Genomic DNA, 23,359 nt, shown 5'->3' on the forward strand with positions numbered 1-23,359 from the left:
GATTCGTTTAACACTTTTTTGGTTACTACATGATTCCATATGTGTTATTTCATAGTTTTGATGTCTTCACTATTATTCTACAATGTAGAAAATAGTAAAAATAAAGAAGAACCCTGGAATGAGTAGGTGTGTCCAAACTTTTGACTGGTACTATATATATGTGTATATATATGTGTATGTGTATATATTTATATATATTTATTTATTTATACTCCGGACTCCGACATTGTTCGTCTAAATATTACTATATTTCTTAATTCCATTATTTTACTTTTAGATTTGTGTATATTGTTGTGTATTGTTAGATATTACTGCACTGTTGGATCTAGGGACACAAGCATTTCGCTACACCCACAATAACACCTGCTAMACATGTGTATGTGACCAATAAGTAATATCTTCTCCAAAAGACAAACAAAGTAAAAATAAAGAAAGAACTTTGGTATTTTCTAATTAAGTGAAAACAATAAGTAATAAGTAATAAAGGTCTATATACAGTGAGCAAAACTGGAAAAGTAACACAAAACAAAATCAGGAAGACTGGATCCTCCTGTTATCAAACTTGATGAAAAAATAAAAATGTAAATTATACTGTTGAAATAGGTCTTAAATGATCTAGTATGGTACATTGATACCAGTCCTCGTTGGGTTTTCAAGACTAGTCCTTCACTCACCCCTCCCCAGCGGGGTCCCCATCAGGGAGAAAGGAGAGGAACAGAGGTCCCCTGTTGTGTTGAGGGGGTCCCAGACCTTTATTGCTTCTCTGGGGGTTCCGATGAGACCTCAGAGCCGTCACTCCAGAGTTTGGTTATTGCTTAATTCTCAGCTAATGTGATCACACACAGACACACACAACTAGATGTGTGTTTGCATGTTGTTCAAGAGAGTGTAGATTTGTGACTTGCATCAGTTTWAAAAAATCTATCTCCTCTTTGCTCAGTTTTTCTACCCAATTGTTCTCTTTCTTTTCACACTTTTAGAGGATCTGTTCTGTCGTCCTATCACCTTCTGCTCAACATCTGATGTTCTGTGAGAAACTCCACGTCTCAAAGTTCTGTTCCCACTGTCAAAAAGCGCTTACCCTTCCTGTCCATCAGTGATGACATCACCATGACATTTTGTCCTCTGGTTGTCATGCAGAACAATCACTCTGGTCCAATAAGAAGTTGTTGTTTTCTGCTTCTCCTTTCTTTCCCTCCATTACTTCACCATCACACAGCTTCTCAGCTGCTGCTGTCCACCGCGGCCCAGCTCCTGCATCTCAGACTCTCTCCCGGAGGCTGAATCCAGACTCCACATCCCCTGCATGGGCATGAGGGGGAAGGGGCCCTTGGTGAAAGCCTGGATCTGGTCCTGGGCTTGGTAGTGGGGGTTGGTCTGGGGGTGGAGGTTGGTCTCGAGGTAGAGGCTGGACTGCTGGCTTATGTGCAGTCGAGCCTCGAGGAGGTAAGCAGCAGTACCCACGGGGGAGAGGGAGGAAGAGGAGGAGCAGGAGGAAGAGGAGGAGCAGGAAGAAGAGGAGCCATAGGAGGGGGAAGATAACTCCAGAGGCTGCTGCCAGAAGGCATGCTGGAGAGCCAGGGGGCTCTGGTGGGAGGGCAGGGGGTGTTGGGGTTCCCCCTGGAGGAGGGAGGGGGCGGGCGTGTCGAACAGGGTGGAGGGGGBGGCGAAGACTGAGGTGGGGGAGGAGGGCTGCTGCTGGGACAGGAAGAGCGGGGGATTCTGGGTAGGTGCTGGCCAAGGAGGCTGAGGCTGGGGCTGGTGCTGGATCTGGAGCATCCTGTAAACAGAGACAGAGAGGTGGGGTTAGAATGACACGGTGACTATGTGTCTGTGATTGTATTTATCTGCAAGTGCGTGTGCAAGGTTGTGTGTGTGTCTCCCTCTTACCTTTGCTGGTGCAGAACTTCCTCCAGCATGCTGCGGTGCTCACTGATGGTGGGGCCTATTGATCCCCGGCTGCCACGGCTACTGCGGTCGGAGGTCGGAGGGCAGACCTGCCTCGCCAGACCTTTGATCTTATTCAGACCCAGAAGGCCTTTAGTACGCGTGTTCTTCCTCAGCTGTTGGCGGAAGGCTTTCAGACCTGGGGAGGTGCACAGAGAGAGAGACAGGCAGAAGATTGGTTAGATGATGATGTGACTGATACATTTCTCTGTAGTAATGATGATGATGAGGATGGTGGGACTGATGCATACCTAATGGCTATAAACTGTCATCACCCATACCTTGTGTGAGGGAGGTGTCGGAGGCTCTGCGGCCCTCTTGGAAGCTGGCAGCCTGAGCCTGGGGGAGGAGGTGACAGGAGAGGGCCGGTGGGCTATTGGCGGGGACCAGTGCCCCGGGGTCAGTCCCAAAGGCCAGCACGGCCGACAGGCCACCCACAGCGGGGTGCAGAGAGGGGTGCAGAGCGGGGTTGGGGGTGGACGAGGACCTCAGACAGCTGTCAGACGACGCACCATCGGAGGGGCTGACAACGATGCAGGGGGGGTTGCACTGGTGGAAGCGAGCAGAGACCTCGGCCAGGGTGTGTCGCCGGGAGGTGGTGGTGGGCAGGACGAGGGCCGAGCAGGTGTGTGTGACCTCCTCCTCCAGGTCGCGGGGCCGCACCTCCTCACTGATGCTGGTCTCCACCAGGCTGTTGGGGGAGATGGAGCGGTTACACAGCAGTCGGTTCAGACTGGCTTCCACCGGGAACACCACACGTTGGAACAATGCACCTTGGTCATATTCCATCTCCGCGTGCATGGGAGGGGTGCTCTTGCATTGAATGGGGTAGGCTGAAGGTCTGAAGCTGTCCTCCATGATGACCTCTGGGGTACCGGAGTCAGAGGTGCTCCTGGGTCTCTGGTTCCAGGGCCCACACTGACGGCTGAGCTGCTGGGCTCGTTGCTCCCTGATCCTCTCCAACAGCAAGTAGTAGATGGCTGAGAAGTGGTTGTAGCTGCTGCTCTGCAGAGACTGGGGCAGAACAGAAGGACATGTTAGTCAGCCATTTTGGTCCAAAGGGTGTCATAATATAAAGGGCTGTATTAGCCAGGTTTTAACTCTTCCTCTCCCTGTTTGTCTCTCTCRCTCTCTCTATATATATTTCTCTCTCAGATAGGTCTGTACCCCGTCAGACTGCGTTCACCCAGACTGATCTCATGAGAGACTGCTGTTRGAGCTCATCTACTCACCGCTAACTGTGTCAGCCTTTAAAAGCAGATGCCAGTTATCCCCCTAATTCTCCCAACAAAATGAGTATTAAGTCCCCCAGTTGTACAGGGATCCAGGGTGTGTTTGACTGTGGCGCCTGCCTGGGAGGCAGCATAACATACCCTGCTCTATTGCCAGACATGACTAACTGTCTCAAAGCCCCACCACTTTTAGCCCAGTACCCGACCCCACTACCTCAGTCTTTACAGAGTACTCCAAATACTGTATTCCTGTGGTACTATGTGATCTGTATAACCCATAACCTATAACCTATAACCTGTAACCTGTAACATGTACCCCATAACCTATAACCTATAACCCATAACCATAACCCGTAACAGGTAACCTGTGTGATCTGTATAACCCATAACCTATAACCTATAACCTGTAACCTGTAACATGTAACCCATAACCTATAACCTATAACCCATAACCATAACCCGTAACAGGTAACCTGTAACCTGTAACCTGTAACCTAAGCTATAACCCAGAACCTATAACACATAACCTGTAACCCGTAACCTATAACACATAACCTATAACCTGTAACCTATAACCCATAACCTATAACACATAACCTATAACCTGTAACCTATATAACGGCCCAGCTCCACTCACTCCTACCCTCCTCTAATCCTCCTTCCAGGACAATAACACCAATAAACCAATTAACCAATCAACCAATGAGCCACTCACCTCAATGGTCCTCTGGCGGTCAATGCCCAGGGTTTGCATGATGCCCAGGACAGGCTCGCTGTAGTCCCCCAGGTTAGAGTTGTAGTCTGTGAGGGGAAGGGCCATGCTGAGGGTCTGGTGAAGAGCTGTGGGGTCAGCCAGCATCCAGCGGTGCTGCTTGATCTGGGCCACACTGATCCTCTTAGCTGGGTCTACCACCAGCATCCTACGGATCAGGTTCTCACAGTCTGCGGGGAATAAAGAGGGAGGAAGAGGGAGAGAGGAGGGAGCGATAGAAGGCAAGCAAGGTCAGTCTGATGCTACAGCATATGCTTTTATATAATATAAACCAGTCATTTTATCAATCAATCAGTCCAATCACACTATGAAATGTGTCACTGTGTGGTTGCCATGGTGTGATGGGTACCTTGAGACATGAAGAATGGGATTCTGAAGCGCCCCTCTGTGACTCTCTGTCTGAGGGCAGGGAGGCTGGGCCCGTCGAACGGAAGGGAACCGCACACGAGAACGTACAGAACCACACCCAGACTCTTTAGAGGAGAGACACCAGGAGGAGAACGTCAACAAATGGCCTCTCCCTTTACTTCAGTATTCATTGGTTTGACATGAAGATGGTAGAACTACGGTTGAAAACACATTGTGTGCAGTTTCCCTGTCAGCCCTTACCCAGATATCCAACTGTGGCCCTTCGTACTCCTTCCCCTCGAACACCTCGGGTGCTGCGTAGGGGGGGCTGCCGCACCACGTAGACAGGGGCTCGCCTGCATTGTAGAAGTTACCGAATCCAAAGTCTGAACGGGAAGGAGAAAGAGATTGGTTAGTTTGTGAAACTCGTGGTTGTTTGAGTCCTGTATTCTCTGCTGGCTACAGAGTTTTTTCTTGTTGATATTGCATAATGTTAATCACATAATGACAGATGGAAGGCCAGATAGCATCTGAGCTAATATCACCCTGTGCTCTGACACAGAGCTACTGATTGTCCTGCCACAATGAGGCACTGAGGTTGACCCGCTGGGCACTGTATTGCTTTCTGGCAGTGTGTGTGTGTGTGTGTGTGTGTTTGTTTGTGTGTGTTTACTGAATACAGATTGTCACCCTGGCTCTCTGTGGCATCAGATCAGGCCTGCTATGACCCTGCTATTTCACCCTAAAGAACCTTCTAGTTCTTGGCAGTTGGCAATTCATTAGCACTCAGATCCAGTAACAATCTTTTAATTACAGTGATGCAGGTCTTCTCTTCAGTAGAGAGATGAAGAAGTCTGGGAATCATGTAGAGAACCATGAAGGATAGAGGGGAGTCTGCTATCTATTATCTCCCAGACAGACTCACGGCCAGTTTGATGTTCGTGTTATCTCCCAAACAGACTCACCGGCCAGTTTGATGTTCGTGTTATCTCCCAAACAGACTCACCGGCCAGTTTGATGTTCATGTTGGCATCCAGCAGTAGATTCTCAGTTTTGAGGTCTCTGTGAACGATGTGGTGTCTGTGGCAGTAATCCACTGCCGTCAGAATCTGCCCGAACTTCTTCCGCGCCTCGTCCTCGCTCATGCGCCCGTTTGAGGTCAAGTAGTCTGGAGGACAAGAGGGAGAGAGAGAGAGGGGGCGTTTTAGACTCAGAGGACTCAGAGAACCATTTATACACCCTGGGTGAGGGAGGAACTTCATATCTATTTTACCCCTTTTATTACCTAAAAAGATACTGCCCAACCAGTGGAGGCTGCTGAGGGGAGGACAGCTCATAATAACGTCTGGAATGGAGTCAATGGAGTGGTATCAAACGTATGGAAACCACGTCTTCGATGTGTTTGAAACCATTCCATTGACTCTAGTCCAGCCATTATTATGAGCCRTCCTCCCCTCAGCAGCCTCCACTGTGCCCAACACAGGTTACAACAAAGGGGACATTTTATTTGATCCTCACCGAACATCTCTCCATTTTTGGCGTATTCTGTCACAATGTACAGCATATCTTTAGTCTCCATTACCTAAGAGAAACACAAAGAGAGTCATAGAAGAGAAGTTAGCAAAAAGTAGGCAATACACACACAAACATACCGTGATGACGTGAGGAGAGAGAACTTTTCAATCTGTGAGTGTTTTACCAGAGCCAGGACTGAGCACTGGGGACATTTTCTGGCAACCTTCATTTTCCTCTGACCACACTACCCCCTTCCTGTTCCATAACTCCTGTCACACACTAGGCATGCTGACTTTCCATGATATGAACTGTTGCATAACAGAGCTGACAGGCACTTCCTGTATGCTCTTTATTTATAGGATACGAACACAACGTCCACACAGGCAAAAACACACACAACAGTTCAAACCCGTGTTCCCACTAAACTGTGTTGTCTGTCACCAGTTGTCAACAGAAACAATATCTCTCTCCTGGGAAAGGAAGAGGAAAGTTCACACACACACACACACACACACACACACACACACACACACACACACACACACACACACACACACACACACACAGGTCTCAGCTTGTGTATCAACAACTCATCACCACCACAAAGACAAAGAGGAAAAATAAAAAAGGAGGAAGAAGCAATGCCCCAATCCCTTCCTGGGAACTCAGAGACAGAACATTGTGGGAATGTTGTGTCACTACCACTTCTGAGGAAAGCCTGATAAACATCACTGCCAGGACTCAATAAACCAAACCTAACGCTAGCTAAGTCACGAATCAGCAACAATGGCAGTCATTTCATAGCCTTATTTAATTTCCAACMCAGTTTCTCTTTCATTTTTCTAACTGTGTGAGAGACAGAGAGGTCCTGGGCAGCCGTAATGGTTAGGGAGACACAGAGGCTCCACATAGTCGCTAGTCTTCGTCTGAGAGAGATGAGCACCACTCTGTGTCCCTCTCACCCTAGAGGTGCTGCTGATGTCATACAGGCTTCCAGGGAAGTGGTCTGGCACGTTAAGGGCCCCTCATACTGGCCCCTTGAAGAGTGGTATGTGGGGGAGTGTGTGAATGAGAGAGAAAAAGAAAGAAAGAAAGAAAGATAAAGAAAGAAAGATAAAGAAAGAGAAATAGACAACAGGCTGTGGTCATCTCCAGAAGTACAGGGGGAAAAAGGGTAATTTTGTTCACAAAAGAGCATTCAGTATCTAAAGGTCAGCATATCTAAAGGTCGAGGTTCAACGCTTTGGTGTTATTTTAGATGGTTTTTTTTTTGCTGGTGGTGATGGATCAGCTTTAATATTGCAAATAGATTGTGAGCTTCTTTCAATGTAATATATCTGCCTCATTTCCAATCCCCACTGTTTTGTTAGTGTAACAAAGGATGAGAGGGAGAGGATGTGACCTCCGGATCACAAGGTTGCCTTACCGCACTACACCTCCCCCTCAGTGGGCAGATGAGGGGGTGTCACAGAGAGGGGGGGGGAGGGGGGGGGGTAACCCAGCTCAGAGCCATTAGTCATCAAGTGACTCCTCTTAAGTGAGAAGTTCCCTGGCTGTGGAGAGCACAGCAGCACCTGTCAGATCTGGCCATACTGTGGGCCCTGATTGGAAATGCTGATTAGCTTTAGGAGGACTATCCCTCAGATTAATTTGCTCACAGTGGTGACTCGTCCTCTGGAAAACATATGACACATCAGGGCTTTCTGTCCAAACTCAAGGCGTTGTGTGTGTGGTGTGTGTGTGTGTGTGTGTGTGGTGTGTGTGTGTGTGTGTGTGTGTGTGTGTGTGTGTTGTGTGTGTTGTGTGTGTGTGTGTGTGTGTGTGTGTGTGTGTGTGTGTGTGTGTGTGTGTGTGTGTGTGTGTGAGAGAGAGGGGAACCTTCTAATAAGATCTTTCACCAGGATTTGGGGTGTGGAAGGGAACACAATTTCGCAATCTCAGCAGTCACCCTCTTAAATCCGGACGTCCAGTAATCCTCAAAAACCAGCAAAACAGCACAGAGGCTGAACAAAGGGCAGAAAACTGCTGATTAAAAAAGATTGTGTGTGTGGTGTGTGCGCTTGTGTATAAACCAGATGTACCAGAACACAAACAGTGAAACCTTCCTTTCCATTTCACCATACATTTCATCTCTTCCAAAGCCCCACACATAAAATCCCTACTCCTTGTCCCTTAAGTTAAATAAAGGTAAAATAAAAAAGATATAAAAATAATTGGCCCTCTAACCTCTCCTGTTTACTGTGCATGTGTTATTCTTCCCCGGCACCCATCAGCTCTTGTGTCTCTCTGTGGACACATAGCCAAACACACAGCCAGTCACTCAGCAGTATCCATGGTGGATAGCGTGTCAGTCAACACACCTAAAATAACACACACACACACACACACACACACACACACACACACACACACACACACCACACACACACACACACACACACACACACACACACACACCACACACACACACACACACACACCCACACCACACACACACACCACACACACAACACATCCAGTGCGAAAACAGTGTATCATAATAGAGACAACACACACCTGGTAGAGTTTGATGATATGGGGGTGGTTAAGCAGCTTCATGATCTGGACCTCCCTGTAGATCTTCTCCAGGTTGGATGGGTTTAGTCTTGTCTTGTCAATGATCTTTATGGCCACCTGGCAGTGGACAACCAACCAACACAGCAAACTGTAAACACACGATAAGGTCTACTATATCCAGGACAAATGCACTGTGAGAGGCTAATATAATTATACCAAATGTTTTTGTTCTTTTCAGATGTGTCCGTGTGATTTAGAAATGAATAAAATATGACATAGAACCATTGGTAAAGAAAGATTTGGCATGCTGACCTGTGTTTTGGTGACTTTGTGCCTTGCCAGTTTGACCACGGCAAAGTTTCCTTTCCCCAGCGTGCTGATGATCTCATAGAAGCCGACCTGGAGAGGCCTTCCCTGGGTATGGTTGGGCTGGGCCCCCGGGCTGCTCTCCGTCATGATCACCATGATGACAACTGATTATTATATTCCAAAGGATAGGATAAAAATTGCGTGTAGTACCTGCGTTACAAAAGTAAAAATTTTAAATATCAAATGCGCATACGCCTATGATTAATGGCATTGTTTTATTTTTTATTGTAGGCCTATTATTAGTGTGTTATCATTTGTTAGGCCTAATGCATTACATTATCAATGTATTATTATCATTATTGATAATAACGTTATAATTATAATCATTAGGCTACACATTCAACTAGGCGTAGCTCTTCCACAATTATTATTAAAAAACGCAAATATTCTGAATTAACATTTCCATTGCATCATGATGCACAAAATAATTCAAGATAGATCACATCATTTCATGTCTGTCAAATCTTCAAGTTTGCACTAAATTGAATTACTGCTCTAACCATATATTAATTCTATTAAATACGGCGTTTGAAGCGCTGGCGTCATACTAAACATGCCCAAATATGAAAAGTCTATGCTTAATAGACATGTAGACATTTATAACATAACACACAATACAGAATTGTTAAGTGTTAAAATAATGGCAATGGCAGCTCGGCGCACACAGGCTGCCCGAGTAAAACAAATAAAAACGGTCTAAATAAATAAAACATTATTATATATGTCCATTATAGATCCACTTTGAAATGCAAACCAGATTTTTCCAAAGAATCATAAGAGCATTGCCGTGTCTTACCTTATTGAATGTAGGTGCACCGGCTCCTCTCACAGTTTAATCGGTTGTTACAGACAGCTATACAAGTCATTCTATAAGGATATTAGTTGCTGTAAATATGAGAAAAGTATAATGAAAAACAGCATTTCACTTTTTTATTTTCCTTCTTTTAAAGAAATATCTACATAAATGTACACTGAAGTGTACACTAAAGTGTGCCAGCCGTATCAGTTAGAACTATTTACAGGTTGATTTGGCCGGTCACAACCCCGGCTACCGCACTGTTCGGTCTGTCTGTGCGCTCCTGTGGAATGCAGACAGCCACAGTGTTCATGGGAAACTCCTCCTCTCTCGCTGCTATAGGCTAACAAATTGATACCCACCTCATTAACGTCACACCCGCGTCAGAACTTCGAACGAAGCACAAACCTGGGCGCAAGCGCAAGGCAGAGGTTGCCAGGCAACCGTGCGGCTCGGCGCGCGGTGACGCGAGTGCTGATGGAGAGGTTGCTTGGAGATGGGGACGATGACGTCAGTCCCGGAGATGTGTCACCACGTGATGTTTCCTCCCAAGCTGTTGTTGTATAGCGGAGCTCGAGCTTGGGCTCGCTCATCGCTGCTGGAAAGCATTTGCGTGTGTGCGCTCCTTCGACTTTCAGTTGACTTTCATCTCCTTACTTTGGGAGAAAAAGTGAAACTGAAAATGGTTCTTAGTAATTATGAACCTTTTAAACGGGTTATACATGGCATGTTTTCAAACTTTTTGCATTAAGTGCACACATCATTCTATACTATACCACATAGCCTGCAAAACTGTGTAGTCAACATGCACTTGTTTTTTAATGTATGCAAGATTGCAGATTTGGAGCTGAGTTGCTGACGAATGCATGCATGCTTTTCCTTATGGTCATTCACTGCATTTGACCCTGAAAATCCCCAGAATCTCCACTTGGACCTCTGTATTACTCACATGGGAGAGAGTACGGCTTAATAGAGGAGGAGTGTAGAGAACATAAGAGAGGAGTGAGAGAGGGAGGGAAGGAGAGAGAAGCTAAGAGATAAGTAGAGGGGGAGGGAAGGAGAGAGAATAAGAAAGAAGTAGCCTAGAGGGAGCTGGGAGAGGGGGAGGGAAAGAGAGAAAGGAGGCGAGAGAGCAGAGCAGAGAGATTGGTGAAGGTGAGAGGGGGGACTGAGTGGAAAGGTACTCTGCATTTGGTGTGCTGCACTCAAACAGACACACTCACACGTTTTCAATTCAGTCAGCCAGATGAGAGAAAGGCATACGTGCAGTACACAAGGCTGCCTTCTAAACAGGTCAACAGCCCAGTGCTTTCATTCCGTAACTGTTTTTGACAGAGTTTACAGTCGTGGCTGTTGGCACACAGCTCAAATTGGGAACGTTCATAGTTCTCTCTGTCAAAAAGAGAGCCAGAGGCAACAATAACTCTGACACCTCCAATTTATTGAACATTCCAGGAAGTTTCCACCCCCACTCCAAAGCCAACCTGGGGGACATTAGTTCTGTTGACGTCAACATATCTGTCATTTCTCYTTTCACAGTGTGTCAGTAATTACAGAGTGATGCTACTGGGCCTCCCAACAAATGTCATTCCTCTTTTCTTAACGTCCACACAACTATTGATTTATGCTATTGGACAATCTACATATCTGTCGTTTCTTTTCTCTCTGTGCCGGTACCTTTGATTGATGTTGTGGGGCATCGAAATATCAATAATCTCTGTCTGTCACTGTCAAATTGATGCTATTGGATGTGTACTGGACATAGCGCTTAGCATTCCATTGGGCTGATACTCAGTCAGGGAGGGAGGGGGGGAAGGAGGGAGGGGTGATGTAGCTGTACGCTGTACCGCGTCAGCTACAAACAGCTTCTTGCTTCTTTTGTAAACCACATCCATTGTAGCGTTGAAGCTTCATCATGATCTCTCGCAGATGTGAGGATGCAGCGTGCAGAGGCTTCCGCAGGATAGTGTTCAGGTGTTGGTGGTTTGTCTCTACCACCACTGCTCGCCCGTATATGAAATCATGAAACTTCTGACAGGCGAAAACAAGGGTCAACATCTCTTTCTCTATCTGAGCGWAACGTGTCTCAGTCTCCGTCTGTGCTCTTGATGCAAACACCACTGGCCTACATTAACTCTGTATCTGTACCCCCCTGTATATAGTCTTGCTATTGTTATTTCACTGCTGCTCTTTAATTACTTGTTACTTTTATCTCTTATTCTTATCTATATATTTTTTAACTGCATTGTTGGTTAGGGGCTCGTAAGTAAGCATTTCACTGTAAGGTCTACACCTGTTGTATTCGGCGCATGTGACTAATACAATATGATTTGATTTGATTTGTTGTAGACATACTGCTCCGAGACCATGCTGGGACGCATCTGCAGATAGGACCACTGGTTTGCCCACTGCAGCCCATATCATGGTMCTGGAGGACTGGTGTGCTGGACAGCAGCTCTTTCAGTTTAGTGAAGGCCGGGTCATGTTGCTCCTGCCAGCACCATTCAGTGTCCTGATGGAGGAGCTGGTGGAGGGGCCCGTCACCTGTGGCTGCAGTGCCTGCTTCTCTTCTGCCTGATGGCCTCTGTCTTTTTTCTGGGTCAGGTTTCACCTCGTCGGCTATGAGGAGGTGACCGCCGTAGGGAGCCTGAATCTGCACTTCTCTGGATTCAGCTTCAAGTTGACAGCCCTAATCCTGTTGAGGTCATGCTTGAGGGGCTCATCGTGTTTACCTAGTGGGCCTCCCCACACCATGATTTCATCCACCACCATCTCACATGGCTGCCCAACAAACAGCTGCTCCATCGATCTCTGGAAGACCTCACTGCCAGTGGAGTAACCTGAACCTTCCAACAGGATACATGAATGTGGTTAGTTTAGATTATTTCTCATCGAGAGGAATCTGCCAGAATCCACATTTTTCATCAACAATGCTGAACACTTTTGCACCAGGCTGTTCTGTAGTTTCATGGGGTGGTGTGGCCTTAGCAGTACTTTGTTCAGGTGCACTGGGTCCATGCATAGCCTGTCAGAGGCATCTTTTTATAGAAGCTACCATGGTGGAAACACACTCTCTGGCTTCATTGCCAGGGATTACAACACCTAACCCCGACATCCTGTCAATTTCTTTAATCACTTTCTCTTTCATTGCTATTGGTCTGTATGTTACTGTCTGATTTATACTGTTGGATGTGTACTGTACTTAGTGCTGGAAAGTACCCAGCATTTGATTGGGCTGATTCTCGGTCAGGGAGGGAGAAAGGGAGAGAGGAGGAAAGGAAGGGAGGGTGGGGAGGGAGGGAGGGGTGATGTAGCTGTACAGTAGTAGGTGACTTAGTGGCATATTATTGTTCACACATCATCATGCCACAGCATCATGAACAGGGCCTTGACATTAATTAGGGGGTACCCCTGCAGAGTTGTCAAACTCCTCCACTCAGAGAGACAGCCCAGTCAGCTCTGAAAGGTCCACAGAGGACTTTTGCAACTCCTGCCACAACTCAAGTATACTCACTAATGCCAGAGTAGAAGAAGAATAGCATGGGTATAGCTACAATCAAAAGAATAGAATAGAACAGAATATAACACAATAGAACAGAATAGAATATAACAGAATATGATGTAACAGAATAGAATTTTAAAAACTTCATTTTAGGAGCTATTCTTTACGTATACAAATAAGTATGCCACTACAGTAACAGACACATATGAGTAAGAGCAGTAAGAATTAAATGCAAAAGAACAAACCTCAGAGGAAAAGTGCAATGACGTTGTTATACTATGAACATATAATAGATGCCTGGGGAATAACCATCCCTCTGTGCCCCATGATAACATAGAGGTAAAAACACACTTGTGACACAGATCATGAGAGGGGGAAATGAATCAAGCACCCAAGACAAGTAAACACAAATAGAGAGAGAGAGAGAGAGAGAGAGAGAGAGAGAGAGAGAGAGAGAGAGAGAGAGAGAGAGAGAGAGAGAGAGAGAGAGAGAGAGAGAGAGAGAGAGAGAGAGAGAGAGAGAGAGCATCATATTCAGATTGAGAAAAAAAGATAATGAGAATGACAGACAAAAAAAAACCAGAGAGAAAGAGTGGGTGGAGAGAGTAGGAGTAGGTAAATATCACATTTCACCGCACAACCTGATCCCAGAGCATTTCGTATTAGTCTGTACGTAAATCCGAGACACTTACATTTCGTATGGTACAATTGAAGCTGGAAGTTTACATACACCTTAGCCAAATATATTTAAACTCAGTTTTTCACAATTCCTGACATTTAATCCTTGTAAAAAAATTCCTGTCTTAGGTCAGTTAGGATCACCACTTTATTTTAAGAATGTGAAATTTCAGAATAATAGTTGAGAGAATTATTTATTTCAGCTTATATTTCTTTCATCACATTCCCAGTGGATCAGAAGTTCACATACACTCAATTAGTATTTGGTAGCATTGCCTTTAAATTGTTTAACTTGGGTCAAACACTTCCGGTAGCCTTCCACAAGCTTCCCACAATAAGTTGGGTGAATTTTGGCCCATTCCTCCTGACAGAGCTGGTGTAACTGAGTCAAGTTTGTAGGCCTCCTTGCTCGCACACACTTTTTCAGTTCTGCCCATTAATTTTCTATTGGATTGAAGTGAGAGCTTTGTGATGGCCACTCCAATACCTTGACTTTGTTGTTCTTAAGCCATTTTGCCACAACTTTTGAAGTATGCTTGGGGTCATTGTCCATTTGGAAGACCCATTTGCGACCAAGCTGTAACTTCCTGACTGATGTCTTGAGATGTTGCTTCAATATGTCCAGATAATTTACCCTCCCTCATGATGCCATCTATTTTGTGAAGTGCACCAGTCCTTCCTGCAGCAAAGCACCCCCACAACATGGTGCTGCCCCCCCAGTGCTTCACGGTTGGGATGGTGTTCTTCGGCTTGCAAGCCTCCCCCTTTTTCCTCCAAACATAATGATGGTCTTTATGGCCAAACAGTTCTATTTTTCTTTCATCAGACCAGAGGACATTTCTCCAAAAAGTATGATCTTTGTCCCTATGTGCAGTTGCAAACCGTAGTCTGGCTTTTTTATTGCGGTTTTGGAGCAGTGGATTTTTCCTTGCTGAGCGGCCTTTCAGGTTATGTCGATATAGGACTCGTTTTACTGTGGATATAGATACTTTTGTACCTGTTCCTCGAGCATCTTCACAAGGTCCTTTGCTGTTGTTCTGGGATTGATTTGCACTTTTCGCACCAAAGTAMGTTTATCTCTTGGAGACAGAACACATCTCCTTCCTGAGCGGTATGACGGCTGCATGGTCCCATGGTGTTTATACTTGCGTACTATTGTTTGTACAGATGAACGTGGTACCTTCAGGCGTTTGGAAATTGCTCCCAAGGATGAACCAGACTTGTGGAGGTCTTGGCTGATTTCTTTTGATTTTCCAATGATGTTAAGCAAGAGGCACTGAGTTTGAAGATAGGCYTTGAAATACATCCACAGGTACAACTACCTCCAATTGACTCAGATGATGTCAATTAGCCTACCAGAAGCTTCTAAAGCCATGACATAATTTTCTGAAATTGTCCAAGCTGTTTAAAGGCACAGTCAACTTAATGTAAGTAAACTTCTGACCCACTGGAATTGTGATACAGTGAATTAAAAGTGAAATAATCTGTCTGTAAACAATTGTTGGGAAAAAGTGACTTGTGCCATGCACGAAGTAGATGTCCTAACCGACTTGTGAAAAACTATAGTTTGTTAACAAGAAATGTGTGGAGTGGTTGAAAAACGAGTTTTAATGACTCCAACCTAAGTGTATGTGAACTTCGGACTTCAACTGTATGTATTAATTTGTGGATGTTCATCACCCATTTGGTATGATATTTTACGAATTACAATTCGTATTATATGTTACGAATTCGCAAAACTTACAATAGGTTACGAATTTGCAAGATGTATGATACTGTATGTTACTAATTATAGATAGGTAGCTAACATTAGCTAGTGGTTAAGGTTAGGGTTTAAGGTTAGGGGTTAGGGTTAAGTTTAGGACTTAGGTTAAAGGATTCAGGTTAGGGTTAGGAGAAGGGTTAGCTTGAAGTGTTAAGGTTAGGGTTAAGGGGAAGGGTTAGCTAACATGCTAAGTAGTTGAAAAGTTGCTAATCAGCTAAAATGCTAAAGTTGTCCGTGATGAGATTCAAACTTGAAACCTTTGGGTTGCTAGACGTTCACATTATACACCCACCTATCCACCCTGACCAACCACCTTACTTTTATTTTTGCCGTAGGTATCAATCTGTCTCATGTAACCATACCAAACRTAACATATCATACTTGTTTGAGTGTGCCGGATTTACGTTTACTATGTTACGTCTAGTCTATGAGACCAGGYTGCACCACAGTAGAGATAAGTAGTCTTCCGCTCCTACGCTCTACATTACTATGATGGAGGAATGCAAACTGGATGCAAAGCATCCCGACCCCAAAAGGTCACGAAGCAACTTTTCACTAGTACACTTTTACAGCCAACCACGTTGTACCCTTCTCTTTCTGCTGTCTTTGTTTACTCAGTCTGTTCTAGGTGTTCTAGATTCAGTCTATTCTAGCTTCAGTCCGTTCTAGCTGTTCTAGCTTCAGTCTGTTCTAGCTGTTCTAGCTTTCATCTGTTCTAGCGTCAGTCTGTTCAGTCTGTTCTAGCTTCAGTCTGTTCTAGCTGTTCTAGCTTCCATCTGTTCTAGCGTCAGTCTGTTCAGTCTGTTCTTGCTTCAGTCTGTTCAGTCTGTTCTAGCTTCAGTCTGTTCTAGCTGTTCTAGCTTCCATCTGTTCTAGCTTCAGTCTGTTCAGTCTGTTCAGTCTGTTCTAGCGTCAGTCTGTTCTAGCTTCAGTCTGTTCTAGCTTCAGTCTGTTCTAGTTGTTCTAGCTTCAGTCTGTTCTAGCTTCATTTGCATCTGTCACAGCTTTTCATGTTCCAGTCGTTGTTGTGTTTGTGTCTGGTTGACATATCATTGGTTATGTAACTCTTACAGCTTGAGAGGGACCCACATGGTGGGACAGCAGGTTTGAAAGTGTGAACAGTGCCAAACCGGTACTGGGGTAGACATAAACATAACATTTCTTGGCCACAATGCCAGACTGTGAAAGTGCAATTTGGGTAAATTCATTAATTTGTCTCTAACAGTAGGCTACAATCGCCATCGCTAGAGCTCAGATGAAGGAGAAAGCTAGGTCTGTACATCGTGGGTTACGTATGTAACCACAGTTATGTGAGCTATATGGATCACTCCAATATATTGCTATCACTCCGCGGCAGAGGGATACATCCAAGGTGAGGATTTATAGATTTACTCTTGTGTGCACCTGTGTCACGGCTGGGGTCCGCCCCCATATATAGACCCCAGGGCCACGACACACGTATTCTACATCATTTTTGAGGCGCCTCTAGCACCACGCAGGAGACGAACCCCCTTCATAAACCTGGAGACCAAGGGATGGTGCCCCACTGGCCTGTCCATCCACCCCGCATTGCAGGCAGATATAGTGGCCAAATACCCTCTCAGTGTAGAGGCTGCCAAGCCCTCATCCAAGTGAGACTGCAGTTATTGGAGGATATACTGCACCCCGCATGACTCGGGCACAACCTCAATACCAGTGCACCAAGAGCAGAACAACCACTAGCGCAACTGATATGTCGCGGTTGTAACCAGCGCCCTTGCACTCTGCATGGTGTTCATTATACCCTCCTGTAGTCCTAACATGGACCATTGGTGCCGTTCAATGGCCAAGCCCACAGACTGAGGCAGTGTGGCCTCGGATGCCACAGAGTTCCCCTGAACTGAGACAGCAGGACCGGTCTCAGGGGAAGTTGCCAAGGTGTCCCAGACAACAGGGACAGGAGAAGGCTGAACCAGGGTCGTCTGGGCCAGTATGGGGCCACCAGAAGCAGACGATGCTCTGGCATCCTGGTCCTGTCCAGCACAGCCTGGATCAGGGGAAAAGGGGGGAATGCTAGATGTCCCCGAGCCCAGAGAAGGAGCTCCCGTGCCATACTATGGAGGCGGTGAGACCTCAGTCCACCCTGATGGTTGATGTAAGCCACCACTGTGGTGTAGTCCGTTCTCACCAGGACATGTCTTCCCTTCAGAAGTGGAAGGAAAGACTGCAGGGCCAGCAGTACAGCTCAGAGCTGTAGTGTGTTGATGTGCCTGCCACTCCAAGGGGCTAGCCAACAGCCGCTGGCCGACCTACCCTTGGTCACACCCCCCCCCAGCCGATCTGGGAGGCGTCTGTGCTGACCTGCCCCCGGCGGCACATCCTCAGCATCTCCACCCCATCTGAGAGAAAGGAGTGACAATGCCCTGAGGCACTGTGCGGTTACCCACAGCTCGCGGTGACAGTGGCGCTTTGGGTGCAGATCGTGGGAGTTGAACCACCGTTGAAGAGGCCGGAGATGGAGCAGGCCCAGGGGAATAAACAACGAGGCCGCCGTCAGCAAGCCCAACAGGCGTTGGCAGGTTAGAGTGGATACCACCCGTTCCTGCCGAAAGTAGTCGAGGCAAGATAAGATTGCCTGAACCCTTCTGGTGGGCAGGCGTGCTCTCATGAGGACTGAGTCCAGTTCCATGCCAATGAAGGCCACCCTCTGTGTGGGAATCAGATGACTCTTGTCGTTTACAGTAATGCCCAGCCCACCGATGTGGGTCAGGAGCACGTCTCTGTCTGACAGGACCTGGGTCCTGGTCAGGGCACAATCAGCCAATCGTCCAGGTAATTGAGGATCAACAATCCTCCGGACGTGAGAAGTGCCAGGACAGCGTCCATGCACTTTGTGAAAGTGCAGAGTGCCAAGGAGAGGCCAAGGAAAGAACCATGAATTTGTAAGCCCTCCCTTCGAAAGCGAATCGAAGGTACTGCCAATGAGCTGGGTGAACAGTAACATGGAAGTCCAGCATAACAAACCACTGGTCCCTGGACACGGCCTGCAACACGCGGGCTGGGGACAGCATGTGGAACCTCAGTTCCTTCAAGTGCCTACTGAAGTTGCAGAGGTCCAGAATCGGTCGAAACCCTCTGTCTCTTTTTGGGACCACAAAATAAGTGGAGTAGAACCCTCCTAGCCGTTCTGATGTCTCAATCCTGCAGACGACATCCAGGAGTGAGGAAATCTCCAGCCGCAGGGTTTTCTTCAGGGGGTCGGCCACCGTGGTGACACGAAGGCCCCTGAAGAACGGAGGCTGGCACCGGAATTGGGGTCAGTACCCCTCGAGCATTGAAGACAACACCCATGGGGACTCCACACAGTCCTCCCACTTTGCCCTTTGAAACCGGGAGAAGCGGCCGAGGCTGGGGAAGGGTGTGTCAGGGGACCTGCTGGGGCCCGCCTCTCCTCTGACGCCCCGAGCGAGTGTGTCCCAGAGGCATGTCCCTATGGCGGTGACGGTTGACACCATCACAGCTGTCACAAAGGGAAGCCATAAGCTCAGCCAAGCCAACAAGGCCACGGAGCAGGGGTCCGAAGCCCTGGGAGAACTATGACGTCACCCRCTTGGAGTAATAGGAACCCGGTGAGGAATAAATTACCCAGTACCTCTGCAACCTGCCTTCAGTCGCGGGTTCCACCCTGGCAGAGGCCCAGCTCTCCTGCAAGGCCTGGCGGAAATCAGCAGAGATGGGGACAGATGGAGAGTCCTCACTGTCCACCCGTTGATGTCCAGTGCAGTGGTTACCCAAGTGAGTAGGCCTCCCATAGCCTCTCGAGCCACTGGGGGCGATGAAGCTCCGCTGGCGGCTTTTGGTGGCCTGTCAGCCTGGTATCCCTGCTCACGTGGTGAACAGTGCCAGCATCGTCCCCCAGGAGCAGCCTATCACTGGCCAACAGGGAACAGCTGTCGTTGCCATTGAAGCTATCAACCTCCTGACGCAGGGCATGCACCCTCCGTTCAAGGTGGTCCCAGCGGTCTGGCTCATGCCCCATTCCAGGACTGGCAGGAGATGGGCTCTGCCTGCGGTGGCTCTGGCCACGCTTCCTTGGAGGGGTACTGGGCCCAGTAGAGGGACTAACAGCTCGCTGCCGCACCACTCCTGAGGGAGGGAGCTCGTACCCAGCCTAAGCCCCAGCCTGGCCGACCCACTTGCGCATGGCCTCCAATCGTGCCAGGTGCAGGCGTTCTAAGAACACCACACAAAACAGCATCCAGTATGGCTCAAACCCAGGCAGTGCATACACAAGGTATGCAGATCCCCAGGGGAATGCCACCATCACACCTGTCACAAAGGGAAGCCATAAGCTCAGCCAAGCCAACAAGGCCACGGAGCAGGGGTCCGATGCCCTGGGAGAACTCTGTAGTGACCCGCTTGGAGGAATAGGAACCCGGTGCAGAATAAATCACCCAGTACCTCTGTGGGAAAAACAGGCAGACAAAAAAACAGCAACCAGGTAATGGATTTGATTCATGTGTTTTTTTGTTTTTGTTTAACGCCAACTGCGATTTTACCTAACAGGTTTAATATCCAAGCAGAAAAAAAACAGCACCATATGATGGAGTAACTCCGTTAAGGAACTCCAAAATTAATGTCTCAACATAGTGGCAGAACAGAACAAGAACAAGAAAACCATGTAGGGGAATTATCAGAGAACCCGTGTAGGGTAATTAGCAGAGAACCCGTGTAGGGTAATTAGCAGAGAACCCGCGCCTGGCGCGGGGACAGCATGTTAAGGCAATTCACAACACACACAAAACAAGCCAGTCGGCAAGTTGTGTAAGGTGAATACAGTTTGTGGCAGCAAGAGCAACCAATATATTAATAGATGCACACAGAGTTGTAATGTAACGCTAACGAAACACAAGCACGACAAACGACGGGCGGAAGATACAGATCAACAGCAGGCAGGGAGTGTAGCACTCAAGAGGAAGAGCTGGCCATGTGGCCAGCTGCTCCAGGCTGCAAACAGCCAGTGAATATACCTCCACGCAAGATATTACACTTACCAGTGACTTACCAAGCGAACTTCATAAAGTTTGTACCTCAAACCATACGGACGTCCCCCGAGAAAATGAAAGAGAACGTGTGTCGCGGCCATGGGGTCTATATATGGGGGCGGACCCCAGCCGTGACACAGGTGTACACGGGAGTAAATCTGTAAATCCTCACCTCGGATGTATCCCTCCGCCATGGAGTGATCCCAATATATTGGAGTGATCCAATATAGTGAAACATAACTGGGTCTGTGGTGTACCCTCTATGGCCTACCCTCACGCCAATGCCACCTGATTCAGATCCCATGATGACCTAAAAAACTTCTCCTTCATATTTCCTGGAAATAAAGCACACACACACACACACACACACACACACACACACACACACACACACACACACACACACCACACCACACACACCACAACCACAACACACACCACACACACACACACACACACACACACGTCTGCCTCTAAGCCCCTGTGAGTGTATTGGCATTGCAATGATTCACTGCACTCTCCAAACAGGCTTCCTATGACATCAGTACCCATGGTCAATGTGTGTGTGTGTGTGAATCATTCCTGTGCCCCTGATCAACAACCAACAAAGAGGGAGAGAAAGGGAGTGCAACAGGGGAGTGAAATATAGGGGAAAAGGGGGTGGGAAAAAAAGGAAAAAAAGTAATAAATAAATAAAATAAAAGAGTGCTGTGCTTTGACAAAGCCACTGGGCACAGACGTCAGTTCAACCTCTAGTTTTGATTTACATTTGGTTGAGTTGTCAACTAACGTGAATTCAATGTGAAATCAACAAATAAATTCACCATGACAGTGGATTTAGGTTAGATGGGCGAAAAAAATACAATATTCCCTTACGTGATGACTTTTTTCAAATCCAGTCAGTTTTCCATGTTGATTCATATATATTTGTTTGGTTGAAATGACATGGAATCAATGTTGATTCAACCAGTTTTTGCACAGTGAAAACACATCAACCAACTGAGAGGTCATCAAGGCCTAATGGATGACAGGCCATGATGATGTAAGGGAGTTAGGCCATCATCATGGCCTGTCATCCATTAAGCTTTGATGACCTCTCAGTTGGTTGATTGGGCCTGTTGTGTTGTCATTCGTACTCAGGAGCATAACGACCTTCACCATTCTTCCAAACACAAACACTGACATGGAGAGATGGCCAAAGTCAATACTGTTTTGTCTTGAACCTCACCTATCACTGTTTACTCCCAAACGTACTCCCAAACATCAGTCACATTTTGCTAGTTTGTCTTTTATTTTGTTGTCACTTCCTGCTTTTTCTAGGCCATAGGATTGTCTCTGTCTTGGTATGTGCTGATAGTGATAGGAAAATCAAACAAAGGTCGCCATGCTTGTTTCTTGTCTCCTTGGTCTTCAAAGGTCACATTGGATCAGCATAAGCACAAAAAATGCAAAATTAATTGTGTCACAGTTTGTTTTTCCAAACTGTGACACAATTTACCTTGGCATCTCGTCTGCCATTTTAAATAATTCTCAAATTATCTGATATTTGGAAATACCTCTCACCTTGTTGTGTGTCACATCCGAACAGTTGTTGAATGTAATAATGTGGTGAGAAATTCACACTTCATTGTATTTGAACAATAGCTGCCCTGCAGGCACACACGAGACATGGCCTCGACTGTTCTAACACTATTCTTGCTTTACACTAGTACACCACGCTCACGTTACACTCATGCCATACAAAATGTCAAATTACTAATTTATATTGAATTAATCTGGGTGTTATGTGCATGACATCAGCAGCTGTTTATATGGCAACAGGATTCTAAAGAGGGTAGTGTCTACACATGGCTGAGCTCCCTGCCATCCAGAGGGAAGTGTTTAGTCCCAGAGTCCTTAGCTTAGTGATGAGCTTCGTGGACACTATGGTGTTGAATGCTGAGCTGTAGTCAATGAACAGCATTCTTACATAGGTGTTCCTTTTGTCCAGGTGAGAAAGGGCAGTGTGGAGTGKGATTGAGATTGAATCATCTGTGGATCTGTTGGGGCGATATGTGAATTGGAGTGGGTCTAGGGTGTCCGGGAGGATGCTGTTGATGTGAGCCATGACCAGCCTTTCAAAGCACTTCATGGCTACCAACGTGAGTGCCACGGGGCGGTAATCATTTAGGAAGGTTACCTTCGCACAGGGACTATGGTGGTTTGCTTGAAACATGYAGGAATTACAGACTCGGTCAGGGAGAGGTTGAAAATGTCAGTGAAGACACTTGACAGTTGGTCCGCGTATGCTTTGAGTACACGTCCTGGTAATCCGTCTGGCCCAGCGGCTTTGTGAATGTTGACCTGTTTAAAGATTTTGTTCACATCAGCTACCGAGAGCGTTATTACACAGTCTTCCAGAACAGCTGGTACTCTCGTGAATGCTTCAGTGTTGCTTGCCTCGAAGAGAGCATAAAAGGCATTTAGCTCATCTGGTAGGCTCACGTCACTGGGCAACTCGCATCTGAGTTTCCCTTTGTAGTCCGTAATAGTTTTCAAGCCCTGCCACATAAGACGAGAGTCAGAGCTGGTGTAGTAGGATTCAATCTTAATTCTGTATTAAGGCTTTGCTTGTCTGAGGGCATGGCGTGATTTCTTATAAGCGTCCAGATTAGTCTCCCACTCCTCGAAAGTGGCAGCTCTAGCCTTTAGCTCGATACGGATGTTGCCTGTAATCCATGGCTTCTGGTTGGGATATGTACGTACAGTCACTGTGGGGATGACGTCATCGATGCACTTATTGATGAAGCCGATGACTGAGGTGGTGTATTCCTCAATGCCATTGGATGAATCCTGGAACATTTTCCAGTCTGTGC

At 46.8% G+C, this 23,359-nt stretch overlaps 1 protein-coding gene across 2 annotated transcripts; it reads right to left on the reverse strand.

Moving 5' to 3' along the window:
* Nucleotides 1-917: 917 nt before the first annotated feature.
* sik1 (salt-inducible kinase 1) lies at nucleotides 918-9,864 on the reverse strand. 2 transcript variants are annotated; one of them, XM_024009938.2, is made up of 11 exons: nucleotides 9,536-9,864; nucleotides 8,683-8,889; nucleotides 8,371-8,487; nucleotides 5,818-5,881; nucleotides 5,306-5,467; nucleotides 4,561-4,685; nucleotides 4,301-4,424; nucleotides 3,895-4,121; nucleotides 2,229-2,961; nucleotides 1,891-2,086; nucleotides 918-1,780 (listed from the first exon to the last, which is right to left on the reverse strand). In XM_024009938.2, the coding sequence occupies exons 2-11, from the start codon at nucleotides 8,833-8,835 to the stop codon at nucleotides 1,201-1,203; spliced, it is 2,481 nt and encodes an 826-aa protein (XP_023865706.1). In that variant the 5' UTR covers nucleotides 8,836-8,889; nucleotides 9,536-9,864; the 3' UTR covers nucleotides 918-1,200. The 2 variants fall into 2 exon arrangements, with proteins under 2 accessions (XP_023865706.1, XP_024003446.1); XM_024147678.2 differs by lacking the exons at nucleotides 8,371-8,487; nucleotides 8,683-8,889; nucleotides 9,536-9,864 and adding an exon at nucleotides 8,041-8,103.
* Nucleotides 9,865-23,359: the final 13,495 nt, after the last annotated feature.

The sequence above is a fragment of the Salvelinus sp. IW2-2015 genome, linkage group LG2 (genome assembly GCF_002910315.2).
Source record: "Salvelinus sp. IW2-2015 linkage group LG2, ASM291031v2, whole genome shotgun sequence".
Classification (NCBI taxonomy): domain Eukaryota; kingdom Metazoa; phylum Chordata; class Actinopteri; order Salmoniformes; family Salmonidae; genus Salvelinus; species Salvelinus sp. IW2-2015.